Source organism: Trichechus manatus, unplaced genomic scaffold (genome assembly GCF_000243295.1).
Source record: "Trichechus manatus latirostris isolate Lorelei unplaced genomic scaffold, TriManLat1.0 scaffold00062, whole genome shotgun sequence".
Lineage (NCBI taxonomy): Eukaryota > Metazoa > Chordata > Mammalia > Sirenia > Trichechidae > Trichechus > Trichechus manatus.
Genome location: NW_004443998.1, coordinates 3,046,423 through 3,068,856, shown reverse-complemented (window position 1 = coordinate 3,068,856; position 22,434 = coordinate 3,046,423). Strand labels below are relative to the sequence as shown.

Below are 22,434 nucleotides of genomic sequence, written 5' to 3'. Positions count from 1 at the left end.
AGAAGGAGGAGGAGGAGGAGGATGAGAAGTGGGGAAGCTAACATTAGCTGCCACACAGCGCTAAGCACTTCAACATAAGCAGACTTTATGAACACAAATGTTGTGTTGGGGTAGAGAGGGGAAAGGAAGTTCCATGGTCAAATGAGATTGGAAAATGCTCTTGGGCGGGGGAGGGAAAAAGGGGTTCCATGGTTAAGTCAGATCAGAAAATGCTGGACTAAATAAAGTCATTCAGGTTTCTTTGTTGCAGGACTTTTCTGAGCCTTTAATATGCTATAGGGACCCTGGTGGCGCAGTGGTTAAAGCGCTGGCCTGCTAACCAAAAGATAGGCGGTTCAAACCCACCAGCCGCTCTGTGGAAGAAAGAGGTGACAGTCTGCTTCCTTAAAGGTTTGCAGCCTTGGAAACCCTATGGGGCAGTTCTACTCTGTCCTGTAGGGTCCCTGTGAGTCGAAATTGACTCACCTGCAGTGGGTAATAAGCTATGAAGCTTTATGACAGTCCAAAAGGGAAAAACTGAATTCAGTGCTTCTCTACTGATTTAATCTGCATTTTGCAGGGAGGAAATGGTAGTTTAGGAAGGTAAATGATTTTCCCAACATTATTGAGCTGACACATGGTTGAGCCAAAATTCTAAACTCATGCCTACGCTAGAAGAAGGAAGATAAATACGGTCAGAGCAGAAAACACCACCGTCTTGGAGAATTCACACTACATATGGAAATATACTTAAAAATGACCTACTCCTTCTCTCTACACTTCCCAAGCTCACTACCCTTCAGTTTTTGATCTCCTTGGACAAAAGAGTCCTCCTCTTCTGAATTTTCCAATATTCCTCATCTGGATCTTGGCACTCATTGCTTTATTGTTAGTTTTATACACACATGTCTTATCCCTCCAGTTAGATTCAGCTTGCTGTGGTATTGCCGTGAATGGCCTGCAGTGTGTCTTATATATAGACAGACATATTGCTTCTTGGTTCAGAGACATCATGTGTCCATATAGGCTGCCAAGCCATTGTCAAACAGCCCCACATCGAACACTGACATACCTGTAGAATGCAACTTGTGATATCAGATGCGATCTTCGCATGGGGGGTGTCTGCGTCTTTCCCGGAGGGTCTCAGGTTGTGTTCCAAGCAGGAGTCCCAGAGCGCCACAAGGGCCTTTGCATGCTTTTCGATTGACTCAGTCCCTCTTATGGCAGTTGTGATTCGAGTGATACAGATTTCAACCACGGCCTGGTCATTGTTGTTGGTTTGGTAATCCTGTTTGGAAAGAAAACCTTCACATTAAATAATACTCTAGAAAGTCATCCTTCAAAGAACCAACACAACACAAACTCAGTCACTTAGAAAATGCATGTGCCAAGCATCCCGCTAAGTGGTGAAGCTGTGAAGCCCAGTTCAATGAGGGCCTTCTTCCTTGGAGGTCTTAATCTTGTGGAAGAGGCAGATGTGCAAACGCCTAGGATGGAACAGGTCCGGGCTATCACAGATCCACAGACAGGAAGCAGAGACTCCAGAGGAGCTAATTATTCACTCGCATATGGGTTTAATCTTCTAACCCGTTCAGTTTCTAAGTCCGTGAAGGGTCAGGGTTGACTTTTTACTGTGACATTTCGGTAACTTTTGTGAAATGTTTCAAATTCCCCTTCACCTACCCAACATAAACTTTGTATGTACACACTAAGCCGGTTGCCGTCAAGTCGATTCTGGCTCATAGTGACCCTGTAGGACAGAGTAGAACTGCCCCATAAGGTTTCCAAAGAGCGGCTGGTGGATTCCAACTGCCGACCTTTCGGTTAGTAGCCAGGCTCTTAACCACTGCGCCACCAGGGCTCCGCGTATACAAATAGAAGACATCATCTCATCCTTCTCTCTCCAACTCAAGTAACTACCAAATCCATTTCAGCTTTCCGCAAACAAATTTTCCTTCCACTCCCTTATCTTAGTTCTCCCTCAAATGCCTAATCATCTATTTTTGAGAGATAATATGACCCTTCAAAAAATCTAAACATGAAAACCAGGCCCATTTAATTTGGAAATTGGTTCTGACTGGGAACTCCACAGGGTGGACTGACACTGAATACAAAGCAGCAAAGCCTTGGAACCTTACACCATCCTGTGTGAGTAGAGGTGGGAAGGGTGGGCCTTTTCTGCCCAAGCAAGCTCCTGGTCAATGGTCTTTTTCACTGTTATAACTAATCCTGCAGCTAACGTCGCCTTGTGTATGAAGACTCTCCGCGCTGTAGATTATTTATAGCCTAGATTCTCCAGGCGTAGACATTTTTGACAAAGGACAGGAACATTTTTAAGGCTCTTGATAATACTGCTAAACTATTTTCCAGAAAGTCCTTACTAATTTTTCCTCCCATCAGCTGCGTAAAAACATACTCCATCCACTACACCCTTGCAAGAACAGAGTTTTTACATTTTTTCTGATTTGATCCGTAAAAAACAGTATGTCATTGCTGTTTTATTTGGGAACTCCTTGATCAGACATGAGGTTGAGGCTGGCTTTTTGTGTGGCTGTGGGGTGGGGGTGGGTAGTGAGATAGATATATTTTACGATGTTAAGGAAGTATCCCTTTACACCTATTTTACTGGGTTAATTTTAAAATCAAGAATGAATATTAAATTTCATTAAAGGCCTTTTCAGCATCTATAGATATATAATTTTTCCCCATAGAGCTATTAACATGATAAATTAAAGTAACAAAATCCTAATATTCCTTTGCATTCCTGTATACGCTGTATATCCATTTGGTCATGGTAAATTTTATTTTAATGTGTTACTGGAGTCTGTTTATTAATGCTTTATTTTTACAAATTGCATCAATATTTGAGAGATTGGTCTTTATGTTTGTCAGGTTTAAGTATCAATTTTATGCTAGTTTCAAGATTTAAGCTCCCTATAGTAAGTTCTAGGAGACTGGTGGCACAGTGGTTAAGAGCTCAGCTGCTAACCAAAGGGTCGGCAGTTCGAATCCACCAACTGCTTCTTGGAAACCCTATGGGGCAGTTCTACTCTGTCCTACAGGGTCACTATGAGTTGGAATCGACTCGATGGCAATGGATTTGGTTTTGTTTTTATAATGTTAACTTGAGATCCCTGGGTAATACAGACAGTATTGTACTCAACTACTAACATAAAGGTTGGAGGTTTGAACGCACCCAGTGGTGCCACGAAAGAAAGGCCTGGCAATCTGCCTCTGTAAAGATTGCTGCCAAGAAAACCCCATGGAGTGATTCTATTCTGTAACACATGGGGTTGCCAGGAGTCAAAACTGGCTTGATGGCAATGGGTGGTAGGAGTACATCACTACTTTTTTTTTTTTTTTTATTCTTAGTGTGTCATGGCCCCAGAGAGGTGAATTAAAATTTCCTGCAGCTAATGTGTCTGTTTCTCCTGGAGTTTTTGTTTTATGAATATTGCTGCTATGGAATTTGATGCATAGATGTTCTTGATTTTATAAATCTTGTGAACAGAATTCTTTGGCATAAAAAGTGCCTTCTTTGTCTTATTTAGTTCTTTCTGACCTGAAATTTTCCTTGTCTGACATAAAGCTCATGATCCCCGTTTCTTTGGTTTGCATTTGCCTAGCATCAACTGCCAACCCTATTATTATTTTTTAAGTTTCTTTTGCAGCCGATTTTGCATCAAATGAATGGATGTTGACCTTGTCTATATAACCTTCCGTAAATCAATTTAGTAGTCATTATTCTATGCTTCTTAATAGCTACAGGTATGCCTAGTATATGAGGTATACAAAAATAACAAGGTAGCACCTGATCATCATATGATTCCAAACCATTCTATCAGGAACCATTTAAGCATGGTAGGACTATATGTAGATTTCACAGATATTCCTTTGAAAACAGAAGGCCTTGCCTTAGCAGATAAGTGGGTGAACTCCTCACAGTTTTTAGCAAAGTGGCTTGATCTTTCACTCAGTTTTGATTTTCTGTCTCAAAGTGTCATTTCCTGTGTTTTATCTGATAATTTGGCATGATGCAAAAAAAAGCCTTTATATTAGATTTGAATATGTGATATGTTTTTGTTGCGAAAAAGGATTTGAATTTGAATTATTAACGTGTTTTTAATTAATCAAATAATACATCGTTTAACTCTCCCATCTTTTCAGTTTTATAGTTTCTGAATCATTTCATTGAATGTACGTCTTGTTAGCTTGTGATCCAGGCTAAAAATCTTTTTCGTTTAACAGATGAGTTTTGGCCTTTCTATGAAATGATGATAGATGTACTTTATCCCGGATATGCCATTTATTTTATATTACGCTTTCTTTTCATTTACATGAAACATTTTATGATTACTATTTTTAATAATATTTTATTGTGTTTTTGGTGAAAGTTCACACAGCAAATTGGGTTCCCATTTGACAATTTCTATACAAATTGTTTCGTGACATTACATTTTTTTCACGAGTCAACATTCTCTTTAATTGCGTTCTGGTTGTTCCATTTCCAGTGCTCTAGTTTCCCTGCCCCTTTAACTTCTCATCTTTGCTTTAGAGTAATTGTTGACCTTTTGGTCTCATATAGATGGCTTTTTAAAGAAGCACTGTGCTCCCAGGTAATATCCTTCATTGTGTATGCTAATCTCTTGTTTCGCTAAAAGTTGACCTCAGGTGATAGTTTCAGTTCAAGGTTTAAAGAGCATCTCAGGGCAATAGTCTCAGGGAGTCCTCTAGTCTCAACTGGTCCACTAAGTCTAGACTTTTTAGGAATTTGAGTTCTGTTCTGCATTTTTCTCCCATTCTATCAGGGTCCATTTGTTGTGGCCCTGATCAGAATGGTTGGTAGGGGTAGCTGGGCACCATCTAGTTCTTCTGGTCTCAGGATAGATGAGACTGTGGCTTGTGTGGGCTATTAGCCCAGTAGACTAGTTTCTTCTCTGAGACTTTGGTTTCCTTCTTTCTCTTTTGCTCCCGATGAGTAGAGACCAGTAGTTGTATCTTAGATGGCTGCTCACAAGCTTTTAAGACTCCACACGCTACTCACTTCACTAGGACGCAGAATGTGAACTTTGTGGTGCCAATTGACTGAGTTGTCCCATGAGACTAAGGTCCTAAGCCTCTAAACCCAGAAAACCAATCTCGCAATGTGTTTGCTTATATATTTTTGAAGTTGAGTTATTAAAACGTATCCCATTTTAATGCCCAATGAGAGCGTTCACCACAGAAGAAACACTAAAAATCCAAGCAGACAATGACTCAGACAAATGGCCTCCACAAAGCTCTGCCATCAGTCACTCAAGTGAGACCCAATGGGTGCATAAACAAAGAAACGTGGTGTCAGGGGTGGAAGCTATGCCTGGCCCAACAGCATGGGCTATCATTCACCAAGGTCAATCTTATTATTGCCACTGTCTAAATGTGCAACTATCAGCAGTGCTGAACCCCCATATTGGCACCATCTCTCATGGAAACCAACCAGTTACTTGGCAGCAAGTTATTTACATTGGGTCCTATCATGGATTGAATTGTGTCCCCCAAAAATATGTGTCGACTTGGCTAGGCCATGATACCCAGTATTGTGTGATAGTCCACTATTTTGTCATCTGATGTGATTTTCCTATGTGTTGTAAATCCTACCTCTACGATGCCAATGAGGTGGGATTAGAGGCAGCTATGCTAATGAGGCAGGACTCAATCTACAAGATTAGGTTGTGTCCTAAGCCAATCTCTTTTGAGATATAAAAGACAGAAGCAAGGAGAGAGATATGGGGACCTCATGCGACCAAGAAAGTAGAGCCAGGAGCATGTGTCCTTTGGAGCCAGGGTCCCTGTGCTGAGAGGCTCCTCAACCAGGGGAAGATTGATGACAAGGACCTTCCTCCAGAGCCGACAGAGAGAGAAAGCCTTCCTCTGGAGCTGGCACCCTGAATTCAAATTTCTAGCCCCCTAAACTGTGAGAGAATAAATATCTCTTTGTTAAAGCCATCCACTTGTGGTATGTCTGTTATAACAGCACTAGATAACTAAGACAGGCCCCTTCTACACTGAAAGAGACATAAATTATATTGACTGACGTTCACGTGTAATCCAAGTTTGAGTTTGTCTTTCCTGCCCATAGAGCCTCAGCCTCTGCCACTATTTGTAGGATAACAGAGTGTTTGATCCACTGCTACAGGATCCTAAAGAACATTGCATCAGAAGAAAGAACTCACTTTATAGGAAAGGAGGTCCCGTTGTGAGCACATGACCATGGAATTCACCGGTCCCATCACATAGCATAACCCCTTCTCCCTCCCAAAATTGCTGGATTGATAAAGCAATAGAGTAGGCTTTTGAAGGAACAACTCAAAACAATACCCTGTGAGAATGGGAGTCATCCCCCAAGAGGCAGTATACACACTAAAACAATGACCGTTACATGGTGTTGCAGTCTCTGTAGTTAGAATACACGAGCCTGGGAACCCAGGCAGGTAAGGCTCCTTGTGTCAAAAGACCAACAGAAAAACAAAGGAGTCTCCATCCCGGCAGGGGTTATTGACTATAATCATTAGGAGGAAGTAGGGCTGCTGTTACACGGTGGGGCATCTCTTGGTACTCTCCTGTCCGGTTTTGATGGTACATGGACAACGGAGTAGTCACAACCTGAGAAGGGCATGGAGACCAGGGGCTCAGACCTCTCAAGAAAGAGCATCGGTGTCACCCAACCTGGAACCAACATAGAGCAGCAGAGGTGCTGGCTGAAGATGAAGGGAATCTGGAATAGATGATAGAGGAGGGGGACTGGACAAGTTTTCCTGTTGCTGCTAATTAACAAAAATCTAGCGGCTTGAGAATTTGTGTTGAAAAGTTTATTTTCTTTTAGTTCCAGAAGACAGAATTAAAAAAATTAGTCTCACTGGGTGAAAGTCAAGGTGTCTGCAGAGCTGGTTCCCTCTGGCAGCATGAGGAGAGAACCTGTTTCCTTGGCTTTTCTAGCTACTAATCGACTCGACGGCAACAGGCTTGGTTTGGTTTTTTTAAAAGGCTGCCTGTATTCCTTGTGGCCTCTTCCTCCATCTTCAAAATGTATCCCTCCAACCTCTTCTTCCATTATCCCATCTCTTTCTTCTGACTTTGACTTTCTTGCCTCCCTCTTATAAGGACCCTGGTGATTACATTGGGCCCACTCGGATAATCCAAGACAACATCCCTATCTCAATATCCTTTACTTAATTACATCTGCGAAGTTTCTTTTGCAATGTAAGGTAACACATTCACAGGTTCTGGGGATTCAGATGAGGACATCTTCTGGGGGACATTATTTAGCCTAGTACAGAGCCGATGAGTACCAGCTGCAGCTTTGATACCAACTGGAGTGGTAGAGATAGTAGATCTTCTCACTAACCTTCTTTTTATTAGTTCCCCCAGGAAAAGAGATCAATCAGCATCTCAGAGAAGTTTTTTCCATATGAGATGAACTTATTTTATAAGGCAAATAGATTCAAATGGTGCAAGGAGTGGTCTGTAGTGGATACTGTGGTACACTGCCCAAACCCCCCGCTCTAGGACATAGGTAAGCATTCCCTCAGCTGTGGGCTCATAGCCAACTCTACTTGCAAAAATTTCCCTTGGCCAAATGGAATGGCTTCACCCAAAGTTTTGTTCCTCTCGGAACAGCCTGTATCCAATGAGTGGTCCATGTCCAAGCAAGGTTTGACAGTACATGTCAAAGAGATTTCCACTTGTTTTGAAACAATCTTTAATAAAAGTTAAAGTGCCACCCAATGAAAGCACGTGACATACGCATGTGTCTTGGTTCATGGACATTGAAACTCAACTTCCCGGCAAAGGGAATACTGCATTATCAAAGAATTCTGAAAAAAGTGCTTTGGAATGAGGCCGAGGTGTGCAGAATAGTGTCAGAGAGATTGTTGACCATAAGGTATAAATACTAATTCTAAGACGAGAAAAGTTAAACAATTGTCCATAGGATAAATCACTTCAAACTGACCATAATTTCAACTAATATAGCAATATATTAGGTACAGGTGCACCAGTTATGAACACTGATATTACCCTGAACCACTTTACTAAAAACTAAAGAGATTTTCTCAACTTGAAAAACTTCATATATTCAAATTCCTGTGTATCACATGAAAAAAATCTCAAAAAAGGAGATTTTTCTCCAAAGAGAAAACCTGAATAAGCAGTTAACTACTTTCCTCATCGAGTATTCAAAAAGACAAACAAGAAACTGTTTTAATAATGTAATTAAATAGTTTGAGACTTTTTGGTGAGGGGTCAGCTTTGCAATTAAAGTTTTCTTGATTGGCATACAGGAAACATTCTGTTCTCATGAAATATAAATGCATGAACACTTTTATGTTCAACTTCAGCTCTAGGTCAGCACCCATGCATATTAAAATGAGCAGCTTCTGAGGACGAGATCTAATTAGTGTCAAGCCAGGTTTAGAGATTCATTCTCAGAGTGACCCGATCATTGTCAATTTTAAAGTAATTTCTCCTCAAGTAGCCAAAAAAAAAAAACACCCATTGCCGTCGAGTCAATTCCACTCACAGTGACGCTAGGGTTTCCAAGAAGCAGCTGGTGGATTTGAACTGCCGACCTTTTGGCTGGCAGCCAAGCTCTTAACCACTGAGCCACCAGGGCTCCCCTAAGGTGGCAGAGATGTCTATCTGGAGGAGTAGGACAATGAAAACGCCCCATCTCATGCTGCTCCAGGCCTAGTCATCAGGACTGATCACTCACTCTCAGCCGGAGGTACCACACCTCCACATCAGCATCCATTAACCTTTTCAGTTACCTTTCTCTGTGCTGTCAACAGTCTTTAGGAAATGGTCCACTGCCAAAAGGGAATATGGACCATGTGAAGTGAAACGGTGGTCTGAGAGTAGGTTTGGGATGGGAGTAGAAATTCAGGAGAGAAGAAGGGAGACATCTTAAGGCAGAGGAGGTGGTGATTTATCCCTCCTTTAGAGGTAAGATGGCCCAACGGTTAAAAGATTGATGGTTCAAACCCACCCAGCAGCTCCATGGGAGAAAGACCTGGCAATCGGTCCCATAAAGATTACAGCTTAGAAAACCCTATGGGGCAGTTCTACTCGGTCACGTGGGGTCGCCGTGAGTGGAAATGGACTCGATGGCACCCAACAACAACAACAACATTTAGAGGCAGCATAACATGGTGTTAAGAGCAAGGATTCTGGGGCAGATGCTCTGTGGGCAAACCGAGCTCTACTGCTTATTAGCTCTGCAGTCCTGGGCCATCACTCACCTCTCTGTGCCTCAGTTTCCCAGTCCTTACAATTGGAATAGTAGTCATACCTACCTCCTGGGATTATTGTGATGATTGAATGAGTTAATATACATAAAGACCTTATAACAGTGCCTGGCACATAGTAAGTGCTCTATAAATGTTAGCTATTATTATTCTTATAATTTTCCATCAATAATAAAAACTTAGGTTTTATAACTCTAAAAGCTAGCCTTGGGTTTATAACACTCAATGAATTACAAATATTTCCTTGTATGGTTGCTATTTTTTTACATTTATCCTACAATCACTTAATAAAGTAAGCACAAAAAGATCACACAGTTATTCCCGTCTTATAGTTACAGCCTACTTTGGCAACCATACGGATAATACTTTATAGCGTTTTTTCCACTTTTAAAAGCACATATACATACATTATCGCATTTGTTCTCTCATTCTAAGACTCTCCAAAGCCAAGACAATAACAACAACAACAGTCAAATGTGGTCCCAGAGCTGGCACTACCATGGGGGTCCCTGTGGTATTACATAAAACTACTAAACATAAGCAACAGAGCATAAGCATTTTATGTTTATGTAGCAAACATAAAACTACTCTGGGGGTTGTGGGGAGATGACATGCTCAACCCAAGCCATCCAATATGCACACAGGTAAAATCCTATTTAAACTAAACTCATATTCCAAAATTATAAAACACTCAAGGAAATAAACCAATACGAGCATATGCCAGAAGATAAAACATATGAAAAAAAATCCAAACTCCTTGCCGTCGAGTGAATTGCGACTCATAGTGACCCTATAGGACAAAGCAGAACTGCCCCATAGGGTTTCCAAGGAATGGCTGGTGGATTCGAACTGCTGACCTTTTGGTTAGCAGCTGAGCTCCTAAGCACTGCACCACCAGGACGCCACTTTAGACATAGTTATTGTAATTTACTAAATATAAATGCCATCAATGATAAGAGCTACCATTATTTTCTGTATTAAGAAGAAAAAGAAAAGGATGACAGTTAAATTGTGAATGACATTATGTCTTAAACAGAGACCTACACAAAACATGAATTGATTGTATTAACCTCTTATCGCTTTGAAATTTCTTATATTTATTCCAAGGAAATTAGCCGTTTCTTCTGCTTTCAGTTACATTACTTATTACAGTGTAATAAGTAATATTTTCCAAATATTTCAGTGACAAAAAGCTATATTCTTTTTTAGATTTTGTAAAGATCTCAATTATAGCTTTGCAAGAAAATGTGGAATTGCTGTTATTCTTCCAGTGATGAATATTTGGTTCACCAATATGAAATTTATACCCTGATACTCTGTGTCCATGCCTTTCTGGATGTACAGTAAGTTTTTGTTTCTGTGACATATTATAGCCTAATACTTTTGAAAATATTTTGAATAGAAATTTAACTCAACATTGGTAGTAACAACAATGCAACTAATTCAGTTAGGATGCTAACAATACGAAGAATTCACGTACATGCAGGTTCATGCGATGCGTGAATGCCATGACAAGTTAATGTACATGCAGGCAATGACAACTATGTATGACTGCTGCCTGTCCGACAGCAATTGTAAGATTGCTATCAATTATCAAATATGTACTTGGTTCAGAGATATGAGTATGTAAAAAAGTCTGTGTGATAACTTATAAAATGTGGTAAATATGTTTGCTAAAATGTTAAAAGTAACTACTAAAATAGAATATATAAGTTTCAAACCAATGGAGCTAACAGATGTGGAAAATGAAATGACAAAGCTCTTCAATGTAAAAATCACAGAAAAGAAGATAAAGAGAAATTCAGAAAAATCAGGAAACACAGCACAAAAAAAAATGGGTAAATACATCCGAATATATCAATTATCACGATAAATGAAAATTGACTAAATTTACTAATGAAAAGACAGAAATTTTTGGTTTGGATTTAAAGACAAAATCTACCTCTGTGGTGTCTGAAAATTATGCTTCAGTAATAAGGACACAGGAAGGTAGAAAATATTTAAAAAGTAATAATAAAATAAAAAGAGAGAGAAAATAGGCAATTACTACCCCAAAGAAAATAGGCAAAAATTATTAGGAATAAAGATGATCAGTATATAATAATAAAGGGAAAAATTCTCCAAGAGATAACAATTCTAAACTTGTATGTACATAATAAAAAAGCCTCTAAATTTACAAGGCAAACTTGATGAAATTATAAAGAGAAACTGACAATCCAAAATTATAGGGGGAGATTTTAAGACATCTCTTGTAGTAATTTGCAATTCAAGCAAACACAAATTTATTGAGGATGAGATGATTTTAACAATATTATTAATAAGAGTGCACTAATCAACATACTTAATATCCTACACCCAATAATTAGAGACTACACATTCCTCTCAAGCACACACGGAACATCTGGAGAGGAAGTTTAGTGCACTGGCTAAGAACATAGTTTCGGAAACCAAACTCTTTGGGCTTGGTTCTTGGCTCAACCACTTACTACTCATATAGTCTTGGACAAGTTACATTATTAACGTCTCTCTGCGCCTCAGTTTAAAAGAGGATAATATTAGAACACTTATCTTAAAAGTTTATTAAAAGGAATAAACATGTTACCACATGGAAAGTTTTTAGAACAGTTCCTAGTACACAGAAAGTGCTATGTAAGTATTGTTGCTGTTGCTAGTTGCCATTGAGTTGATTCTGACTCATGGCGGCACTAAGTATTAGTTATTATTTATACAGACTGACCGTAAACTATGTTATAAAGCAAGTCTCAACCACTTCCAAAGAATCAGTGCCATGCAGTTCATATACTCTGACTCAATGCACTTAAGTTTTCAGTTAACAATAAAAAATATTTTGGAAATTAAAAAAACATACTTCTAAATTATTAAGAGTCAAAGATGAAATCACAATAAAAATAAGAAAAGATTTAGAAGTCATAATCAATAACTATATCTCGAAATTTGGGGGGTGAAGCTAAGTAGTATATAAAAAGAAATTTCTGGTTTTTTAAATGCTTACATTAGAAAAATAAGAAAGTACAAAACTCAATAAGCTAATCATACAACTGAGAGAGTTAGAAAAAGAATAGCAGAATAAAACCAGAAAATACAAAGGGGAAAATAAAAAGGTAAAAAATAAATTAATAAAATAGAAAAGTAGATCCTATATGGTGATCAACAGACAAAAATCTACTTAAAAAAAGATTAACAAAGTATGTAAAGTTCTGAAAATATTAATAATAGAAATCATAAATGAAAAAAAGAGAGTATAAATACAGATGTAGCAGAAAACGGAAAATAATAATAATATGAACAATTTTATGCCAATAATTTGAAAACTCAGAAAAAAAATACAATTTCCTAGAAAACATATTTTATCAAAAGTGACAAGCAAAAAATCCCAATTTTCCTTGAAGAAATTGAATCAGTGGTTTTATAACTTACTATTAAAAAAAACCTATTGGAGAGGCTGGGCTAAGACGGCAGAGTAGTCATACACTTCCTGTGGTCCCTCTTACAACAAAGACCCGAAAAAACTAGTGTATCAATTATCTATGACAATCTAGGAGCCCTGAACACCAAAGGCAAAGCTGAGGAATTGGATTGAGTGGCTGGGGGAGGGAGAGACAGTTCAGAAGCAGCGAGGAGTTGCCAGACCTGACCCAGTGGGAACCGGCATCCTACAGGCCAGATTGGCTGGCATGCATGGTGAGGCAAGCAGTGGCATTCAGGATGCATTTTCCACATCCAGAGAGACCAAGTGGTGGAAAGTCTACTCAAGCCTCCAGAACCACTGAAAAGCAGCGCTCAGTCGGTACAAGATAAGTACATGCACCTAACCTACCATGAAGATCAAAAAACACACCGTTTGGGAAGAACCTCTCTCCCATTTATCTGCTCCCTCCCTGCTCTGTGCTGGGTTCAGTGATTACCACTTCCCCTGGACTGGAAGTACGACCTTCATGTGTCCTGAGCCATTCTCCCAGCTTTGGGGAGGGAACAAATTAACAAATAGGGAAAAACAATCTGCCAGCTCCCCTAAGCCAGGGGCTCAGGGCAGGCACAGCTCCTTTGCCTAGGCACAGGCATAAGGGGTCCACAGACTTTGAATGTCTTTCACCCCTGCATAGACCTCTGTGGGCCCATTTCAACCGCATAGGCCCTCATTAGCACAATACAACAGGGTATATACCTGAAGCCTAACTTCACCGTATCAAATATATCGTGGAGTGGTAAGTTTGTGACATTTGACACCACTCTGTCCATTAAGCACGGTCCTCACATATCCACATCAGGGGCCTGAGAACTGGTGTATCCACCCATGCCACCTGAGACAGGGGTCCAAGAATAAGTGCTGCTTCCCAGTCCTTACAGCCAACAGTACTGAGTGCCCAGAGTCCAGCTACAAAACCCACCCACCTACACACTCTAGGGAACAGGGACACTCTTTCCTCTCAGACACTCAGGGGCAGCCATCAGACCCCTGCCTTGCTCAGTGTGTGACCCCCTACTACAGCCAGATACCTGTGCCTACTCCAACCACCCATGCCTGTCTAGGAATGTAGGTGAGAGCCTGCACCACACACTTAGTGACCAACTATCTGGACACCTGAGCTGAATCCATACAAGAAAAATAAACAGACTCCTGGGCTCGCATACCTAGTAACAGATCTAACCACCTGGTGACAGGACATTAGAGCTTCAAAGATGCCAATAATCAAACTAGCTCACACGAGCAGCCTATTTGTGCATATCAAAACAAAACAAGAAGCTAGGACACAGTAAGCAAACATAAAATAACTAAATATAATAACTTATTGATGGCTTGGAGAAAACAGTCAATATCAACTCACATAAAGAGGCAGACCATGATGGCTTCAGCAAGCTCCCAAAACAAAGAACCCAGAAATTTTCCAGAGAAAGAGAACTTCTTGGAATTACTGGAGGTAGAATACAAAAGGTTAATACAGAGAATTCTTCAAGAGATCAGGCAAAACACAGAACAAGCCAAGGAACACACAGATGAAGCAATAGAGGAACTTAAGAAGATTATGGAAGAGCATAAGGACAAATTTAACAGGCTGCAAGAATCCATAGAGAGAGAGCAAACAGAAATCCAGAAGACTGACAATAAAATTTCAGAATTAGACAACTCAATAGAAAGTCATAGGAGCAGAATTGAGGCAGTGGAAGTCAGAATTAGTGAGATTGAAGATAAAGCACTTGACACCAGCTTATCTGAGGAAAGATCAGATGAAAGGATTAAAAAAAAAAGAAACCTAAGAGTTATGTGGGACTCTATCAAGAGGAATAATCTATGGGTGATTGGAGTACCAGAACAGGGGGGAAAACAGAAAATACAGAGTTAATTGTTGAAGATTTGTTGGCAGAAAACTTCCCTGATATTGTGAAAGATGAGAAGATATCTCTCTAAGAAGCTCATCGAACCCCACATAAGGTAGATCCCAAAAGAAAGTCACCGAGACATATTATAATCAAACTTGCCAAAACCAAAGATAAAGAGAGAATTTTAAGAGCGGCTAGGGATAAACGACAAGGCTTCTACAAAGGACAGTTAATAAGAATAAGCTCGGACTACTCGTCAGAAACCATGCAGGCAAGAAGGCAATGGGATGACATACATAGCCTTGAAGGAAAAAAAACTGCCAGCCAAGAATTATATATCCAGCAAGACTGTCTCTCAAATATGATGGCGAAATTAGGGCATTTCCAGTTAAACAGAAGTTTAGGGAATTTGCAAAAACCAAACCAAAATTACAAGAAATACTAAAGGGAGTCCTCTGGTTAGAAAACAAATAACATCAGATAACAACCCAAGACTAGAACACAGGACAGAGCAACCAGATATCAACCCAGCTAGGGAAGTCACACAAATACAGCAAAGCTAAAAATAAAGCTAAAACGCTGAAAATAGGGAAACAGAGACGTCAGTATGTAAAAGATGACAACATTAAAACAAACAAAAAAAAAACTAATGGTGCCCAGATGGTTTTACAGCTTTCTGTCAAATCTTCAAGAAATAGATCACCCTAATCTTATAAAATTCTTATAGAGGATAGAAAACGTGGAAATATTTCTCAATTGATTTTATGAGACTGGTGTGTATAACCTTCATACCAAAACCTGGGGAAGACGATAAAGAAAAGGCTATTATAGCCAATCTCGTATGTGAACATAGTTCCAAAAACTGCTTTAAAAATAGCAAACCAAATAAAGAAGTGTGTTAGACTAAATGACAAATTCATTTTATCCCAGGATGCAATAATGGTTTCATGGTAGAAAACTCTGTGTCTGTACTTCAGCATGTTAACAGATTAAAGAGGAAAATGTTATCTCAAGAGAGCAGAAAAAGTAGATGACAAAATTAAACAATTCTTAGAAAAAAAGAAATAAAAGAGAATCTCCTTACTCTGATAAAGGGTATTCATCAAAAGCCTGGAGGAAACATTATACTTACAAGAAAATATCAGACACCTCCCTTTAAATAATGAGAAAAAAGCATCTGTTGCTGTCCCTAATTCTATTCAACGCTATTCTCAAGTGCTAGCCAGGATAGTGAAGCAAAGAAATTAAATGGAAGGTATAAGGATTGGAAAGAAAGAAACAAAACTGTCATTATTTGAAGATAATGGTTTTACACATAAAAATTTCAAAACAATATGTCTCTCCCATTTTAAAAAAAGTGTTTCTTGCCTTTCTTCTCCCTCCCATGCCATCTTTTCTATGGACCACTCCATTTCTCTGTCCTATCTATAGGAAAACGCCTGGAGTTGTCACTGCTCATTTTCTGCAGTTCCTGCAATTCCCACTCCGGCCAGTCTTTCACCCCTACTCATCCAATGACACCACTCTTGTCAAATCACAGTGACCTTCACGTGCCTGAATCTAATTAATGGTCAATTCTCAGTCCTCATCTCACTTGACCTATCGGCAACGTTCTGACATCACTGTGTCCTCCTTGAAATCATTTCTTCACTTGACTTTCAGGACACTGTGCTCTTCTGGCTTCTTCCTACTTCACTAGCTCTTCCATCTCAGTCTAATTGATCTTATCTCTATCTATACCATCTAAGGAGTCCTGGTGGCTCAGTGGTTAAGAGCTCAGGCTGGTAACCAAAAAGTCAGCAAAAAAATCAAATTCACAAAAAAGACCAGGCTTGCTGGTCTCAGAGACTGGAGGAACCCCTGAGATTATGGCCCTAAGACACCCTTCTGACCTGGAACTGAAGCCGTTCCCGGAGACCACCTTCCAGCCAAAGAACAGACAAGCCCATAAAATAAACAATAACACCCGAGAGGAATGTGCTCCTTAGAAAAACCAATTATACAAGATCAAAGGGGCAGTATTTGCCCAAAAGCAAAGACGAGAAGGTGGGAAGGGGTAGAAAATCAGGATGAAAGGAAATGCAGAACCCCCAGCAGAAATGGGAAGAGTGCTGACACATTGTGGGGAATGAAGCCAAGGTCAAGAAACACTTTATGTACAAACTATCAAATGGGAAACTAATTGCTCTGTAAACCTCCACCTAAAAAAGAGTGACTCCAGGTTTCAAACATGGAGAACTAGGAAAATAACAGCACAACTGGAAAACAAGTAATGACTCCCCTTTAGGTATGTTGAGTTTGACACAATGGATGTCAGCTCTGCAGGGCTTGAAGCTTAAGGAAAGATGTCAAAACTGACAACACAGATTTTGGATCCTGGTTTGCTATGAGTTGGAATCGACTCAACGGCAACGTTTTTTTGGTTTGTTTTGTTTTTGGTTTAATGTAGAGATCCCACTTGAGAGTGTAAACACAGGATTTTTCTGTATGGACAGTATAATGCCAGGGGGCAATTATATCTTTTTAGGAAGAATTTATCACTTTGAACTAGAACCACTAGAAATAGTTTCAGAAATAGTGAAACTTGAGCTTGGTTTTGAAGGAATAGAGAAAGAGAAGGAATTTCAGACACAGTCATGTTTATAATAAGGATCAGTTAGAAAAGTTCTGCATTTAAAAGTTGGAGTTGTCTGTTCAAATCCAGTAACAAATTTAACAGTAAAACCTGTGAAAGCCAGAACCTGTGTAAGGTAAAAAGCTCTTAGGGAAGGAAAACTCAAATATTTTCCAGTAAAGGACTATGGGATATAAAATGATACTCGTGAAGAGTGTGCTTCTTAGCTCAAGTAGATACAAGAGACTAAATGGACAGCTCCCGTCTGGAGGTGCGATGAGAAAGCAGAGAGGGTCAGGAGCTGGTTGAATGGACACGGGAAATCAGGGGTGGAAAGGAGGAGTGTGTTGTCACAGTATGGGGAGAGCAATTAGGGTCACATAACAATGTATGTATAAATTTTTGTATGAGAGACTAACTTGAATTGTAAACTTTCACTTAAAGCACAACAATAAAAAAAAGGAAAAAAAAATTTTTTCTAGTAAAATGAGCAATAGAAAAGTGGTTGAGACTGCACCCTGTCAGAGATGGAAAACGTGCAAGGCCCGCAAAAACAAGGCAGTCCCATCAAGTTCAGGCTCTCACAGGTTTCACTGTATTTTGTAGCCATGTGCTCCATGCCACGGTAATAGACGGGGAAATGATATATGATAGAAGTCAGAGATGCGGAAGACAGGAGAACTGGAATTCCTCGCTCTCAGACCCTGCTGGTTTGGTGGGATGCTGAGCCGAGAGCTTAGAGAATGGACAATGCTCCTGATGACAAGGTAACTACCAGCCTTAATGGTTACCCAGTGGAGTCATGTAACAGAACTCACCAGAACTTCCAGGAACCTGCAATATAGAGAACCAACGCCATCTGATTACTGCTAAAATTCTGAATTTGATGTCATTGAGACAAAGCAATTGACAAAGGAAACAAAAGAAATCACTGACCACTAGTGATCTCTAGTGGAAATAAGCTTTAGGGGACTTGGATGTAATTTCCTATTCTATTAGGGAGAGCAGCCCCGGTGGCGCAGTGGCTAAGAGCTCGGCTGCTAACCCAAAAGTCGGCAGGTCAAACCCACCGGCTGCTCCTTGGAAACCCTATGGGGGCAGTTCTGCTCTCACTCGCTGTGAGTCGGAATAGACTCAATGGCAGTGAGTTATTAAACCAGAAAACCAAACCCATTGCCATTGAGTTGATTCCTATTCAGTGACTCTACAGGACAGAGTAGAACTGCCCCATAGGGTTTCCAAGGAGCAGCTGGTGGATTCGAACTGCCGACCTTTTAGGGAGAAGAAAATCAGTGGCATGGTCAGCCAATTTATTTCCAGAGGAGTGTGAGGAAAGGGGCTGCTGGAAAACAGCACACAAATACTATCCAGAAAGTGCCAACGTCCCAGGAACACTTTGTGTTTTGAATCAGACTACGTTGATTAATGTTCTGGAAAAAAACGTGGACACATAATTGTTGTCAAAGACATTACCTGAGAAAAGAACAATGTCTGGGCAGTGACTTCATGGTCACTGGGGGAGTTTGGTATGCTGACGGCAGCCAGCCAGAGGACATGCTGACAGGCTCAAGGAAGAAACCACGTGGCTTGCCAGCATGCCTTTGAAACATCTCTTCATTGTAACATGGAAGTGAGCTGTTATCTCTGACATATGTACACGTTTGCTAGTTCAGTATTTCGTGGCTGGAGTCCACCTCTTTCCTCTGCCCAGTGGGTGTTTCTGCCAAGCTTTGGCGAGCACTGTTGAGCTGGGAGGATGAAAGAGGAGCCTTGATGGCCCAGGCCTTTGAAGAGCGACCAGTCTCATGGAGCGTCCAAGCACGACCCAAACAGTCAGTGCCAACCATGCTGTGCACGCCACAGCCACCCCCTTTCGGGAGTGCTTTTAGAATAAATAGTCTTGACATTGAGAAGGAGCAAAGGAATGGAAGGGTTGATGGAGGCTTTAAATCCATCTGATCACAGACAGGGGCTAATGTGTGGACCCTGGCGGTGAAGTGGTTAAGAGCTACAGCAAGCTGCGGCTACTACCCAGAAGGATGACAGTTCGAATCCACCAGCTGCTCCTTGGAAACCCTATGGGGCAGTTCTACTCTGTCCTGTAGGGTCACTATGAGTCAAAATCAACTCAACAGCAACAGGGTAGGTGCATGGGTAGAAAAGGGAGTGTGTACAAAGGGAAGATAAAAAACAGAGACAATATAGAAGTAAGCAGAGTCAGCATTATCCAGCTGTGGGGGACTGTCACTTCTGGTAGCAGAGCGATTATCGTCCTTGTCTAATATTACCTGTGTGGCAGGAGGTGCCATCCTGCCTTCTTGCATTATTCATCCTCCACCACACACCCAGCTTTGTTTACTGATCCTGTTACGCAGCTCAGCAGGCCTGCTATTTTCCCGGATTTACTCCCTCCCATCTCTATGCCATTTCGAGCATGTAGAAAGAGACCTTAGATAAGCCTACTGCATGCATTGCACCCCCTAAGTCAATGGCCTCCCTGGTGTTATCACTAGACCCCAGGTAAACCACAGAGTGAGGAGAGGCGAGTATTAGCAGTCCTTCCCCTTCCCCGGCGAAGAGCCTTTCTTCCAGAACACAGACAACCATTTGGCTCAGGGCAGATCATTTCAGGGATCTAGTCTAAAACCATTTCACTTACTGAAGATGAACTAATTATTTTAATTTGCTCCAGAGCTTCTGTCAGGCTGTCTTCAATCTCAGAGTCATCCAAGGAGAAGAGATCCCCGGCTCGTGAAAGATCTTTTTGCCCCAAAACCAGTCTGAATAGCTGATGCATGATGAGGAGTCTGGCGATCAGATGACTTTCCGTAGACCCAGGGCCATGCGTTTCAGTCACTGGAGGTTAGCAAGACAAAAACACGTAGCAGGAGGTATTCCATGAAAGGTCATTTCCCCCCAGACTTTGAGGTCTTCTTTGACACTCCCTGCAGGGGAAACAAATGATACAATGCAGCCATTAGCAGAATGGCATGAGCTCAGAATGTCAACTCCGTGCCCAGCAGAGAGAGAGAAAAACCGGCACTTGGAAACATGTGCGTAGAGTAACAGAGCCTGGCTTGATGACCTTCAAATGAGCCCTTTCCTTATTTTTGTCTCAAAAACGCATTGGAAATGATTAAGTTCCTCCAGAATTTAATCTGAATGTCAAAAAGCAGCCTAAATCTCATACTTGTTTTCCACATCCTTCCACGCCTCTCCATGGCACAAGGAAACAAGAGGACAAGCAACAAACACAGGCCTGAGACTCGCCAGATTTCTCCAGACACAGATTCCCATGGAAATCAAACAGAGAGGGGGACAGGAAGAAAGAGAGCAAAGGAATATATTTTACACTCACCACCTGGTTTCCTTTCTTCCAGAGCCTGGACGTAGAAACCAGGGCTTACTTTCTTGGCTGGGTTTCCTCACCATATGGACAATAGAAGCTTCCTCACCCTCAGGCCAGAAGGTGATCTCAACACTTGTCCTATTCTACTGTGCTTTCTAATCAAGTAGCAATGAAATAATGGACGTGGCACAGGAGTTTGGGGCTAGATAAATCTTCATTGAACTTGAATGTCAACTTGAATTTGGACACTGAACTTGAACGTGACAGTGTTACAATGTAGGGTGAAGAGGAGGGACTCTGGGGTGAGGCAGTCCTCCCTCTATTTCCACAGTTGAATCAATGAAGTCCCACTGTACTTCTCACTCATAGACCTATCCAACTAACAGTCCTCAGAAAGTAGAGCAATGGCACAAGTGAAATATCTGACTATTCTCATCAGCTCCCTTCTGGGCCTGATAAAATCATTGGCTATTTGCAAGGTAGAGACCTTAGCAGTCATCTAATGGGTTGATTCAGTGATGAGGAGACAGAGGTCCGGGAGGTTTAATGACTTCCCCACGGCCGCATGGTAGGATTTACAGTGCAGTGCAGTCACCTCAGACATGCAGGTAACTTGCAAATACAGCCATATGATCAGACAGTGGCAGTGATTTACCTCATAAAGCAACAGGCGATTGTGCCCAGCATTTCACTCTGCCCGGTGAGTGTGAAAAGGGAATTTCTCTTCCCTCCAGTGGTCTCAGAGCTCCGCTCCGAGCCTGTGCCTGTGGGAACACCTCCCTGAGCTGAACACAACACTAAAATTAAAGGATGCATGCTCTCCACACCACACGGTCTCTTAACAAAAGCCAGGTCCTTTGTCCGGCTAAGCAAGTTATCTGCAGTATTCCAAAATGGTGCAATCTGTGGGCCACATAAGCAGCTTCAAGGGTAATATTGCCTCTGTGCAATTTTTGCACTATCTACCAGCTTGAAACTGAAGAAAATTAGAACAAGTCCACAAGATCAAATATGACCTTGAATATATCCCACCTGAATTTACAGACCATCTCAAGAATAGATTTGAAGCACTGAACACTAATGACCGAAGACCAGATAAGTTGTGGAATGACATCAAGGACATCATATCTGAAGAAAGCAAGAGGTCATTAAAAAGACAGGAAAGAAAGAAAAGACCAAAACGGATGTCAGAAGAGACTCTGAAACTTGCTCTTGAACGTCAAGTAGCTAAAGTGAAAGGAAGAAATGATGAAGTAAAAGAGCTGAACAGAAGATTTCAAAGGGCATCTTGAGAAGACAAAGTATTGTAATGACATGTGCAACGACCTGGAGGTAGAAAACCAAAAGGAAAGAAACACACTCCACATTTCTCAAGCAGAAAGAACTGAAGAAAAAATTCAAGCCTTGAGTTGCAATACTGAAGGATTCTACAGGGAAAATATTCAACAACGCAGGAAGCATCAAAAGAAGATGGAAGGAATACCAGAGTCACTGTACCAGAAAGAATTGGTCGACATTCAACCATTTCAGGAGGCAGCATATGACGAAGAACCGATGGTACTGAAGGAAGAAGTCCAAGCTGCACTGAAGGCACTGGTGAAAAACAAGGCTTCAGGAACTGACAGAATACCAACTGAGATGTTTCAACAAACGGATGCAGCGCTGGAACTGCTCACTGGTCTATGCCAAGAAATTTGGAAGACAGTTGCCTGACCAACCGACAGGAAGAGATCCATATTTATACCTATTCCCAAGAAAGGTGATCCAACCAAATGTGGAAATTATTGAACAATATCATTAATATCACACACAAGTAAAATTTTGCTAAAAATCATTCAAAAGCGGCTGCAGCACTATACCAACAGGGAACT

The 22,434-nt window shown here is 40.9% G+C and overlaps 1 protein-coding gene across 2 annotated transcripts in view; it reads right to left on the bottom strand.

The window, feature by feature from the left end:
• VEPH1 (ventricular zone expressed PH domain containing 1) overlaps positions 1-20,158 on the bottom strand; it is a 250,983-nt gene extending 230,825 nt beyond the window's left edge. For both annotated transcript variants that reach the window (XM_004379163.1, XM_004379164.1), the window contains exons 1-2: positions 19,874-20,158; positions 1,052-1,267 (exon numbers count right to left, since the gene is read on the bottom strand). In XM_004379163.1, the coding sequence (XP_004379220.1) occupies positions 1,052-1,267; positions 19,874-20,011 (354 nt within the window). In that variant the 5' untranslated portion in view covers positions 20,012-20,158. The remainder of the gene's footprint in view (positions 1-1,051; positions 1,268-19,873) is intronic.
• Between the last annotated feature and the right edge of the window lie 2,276 nt (positions 20,159-22,434).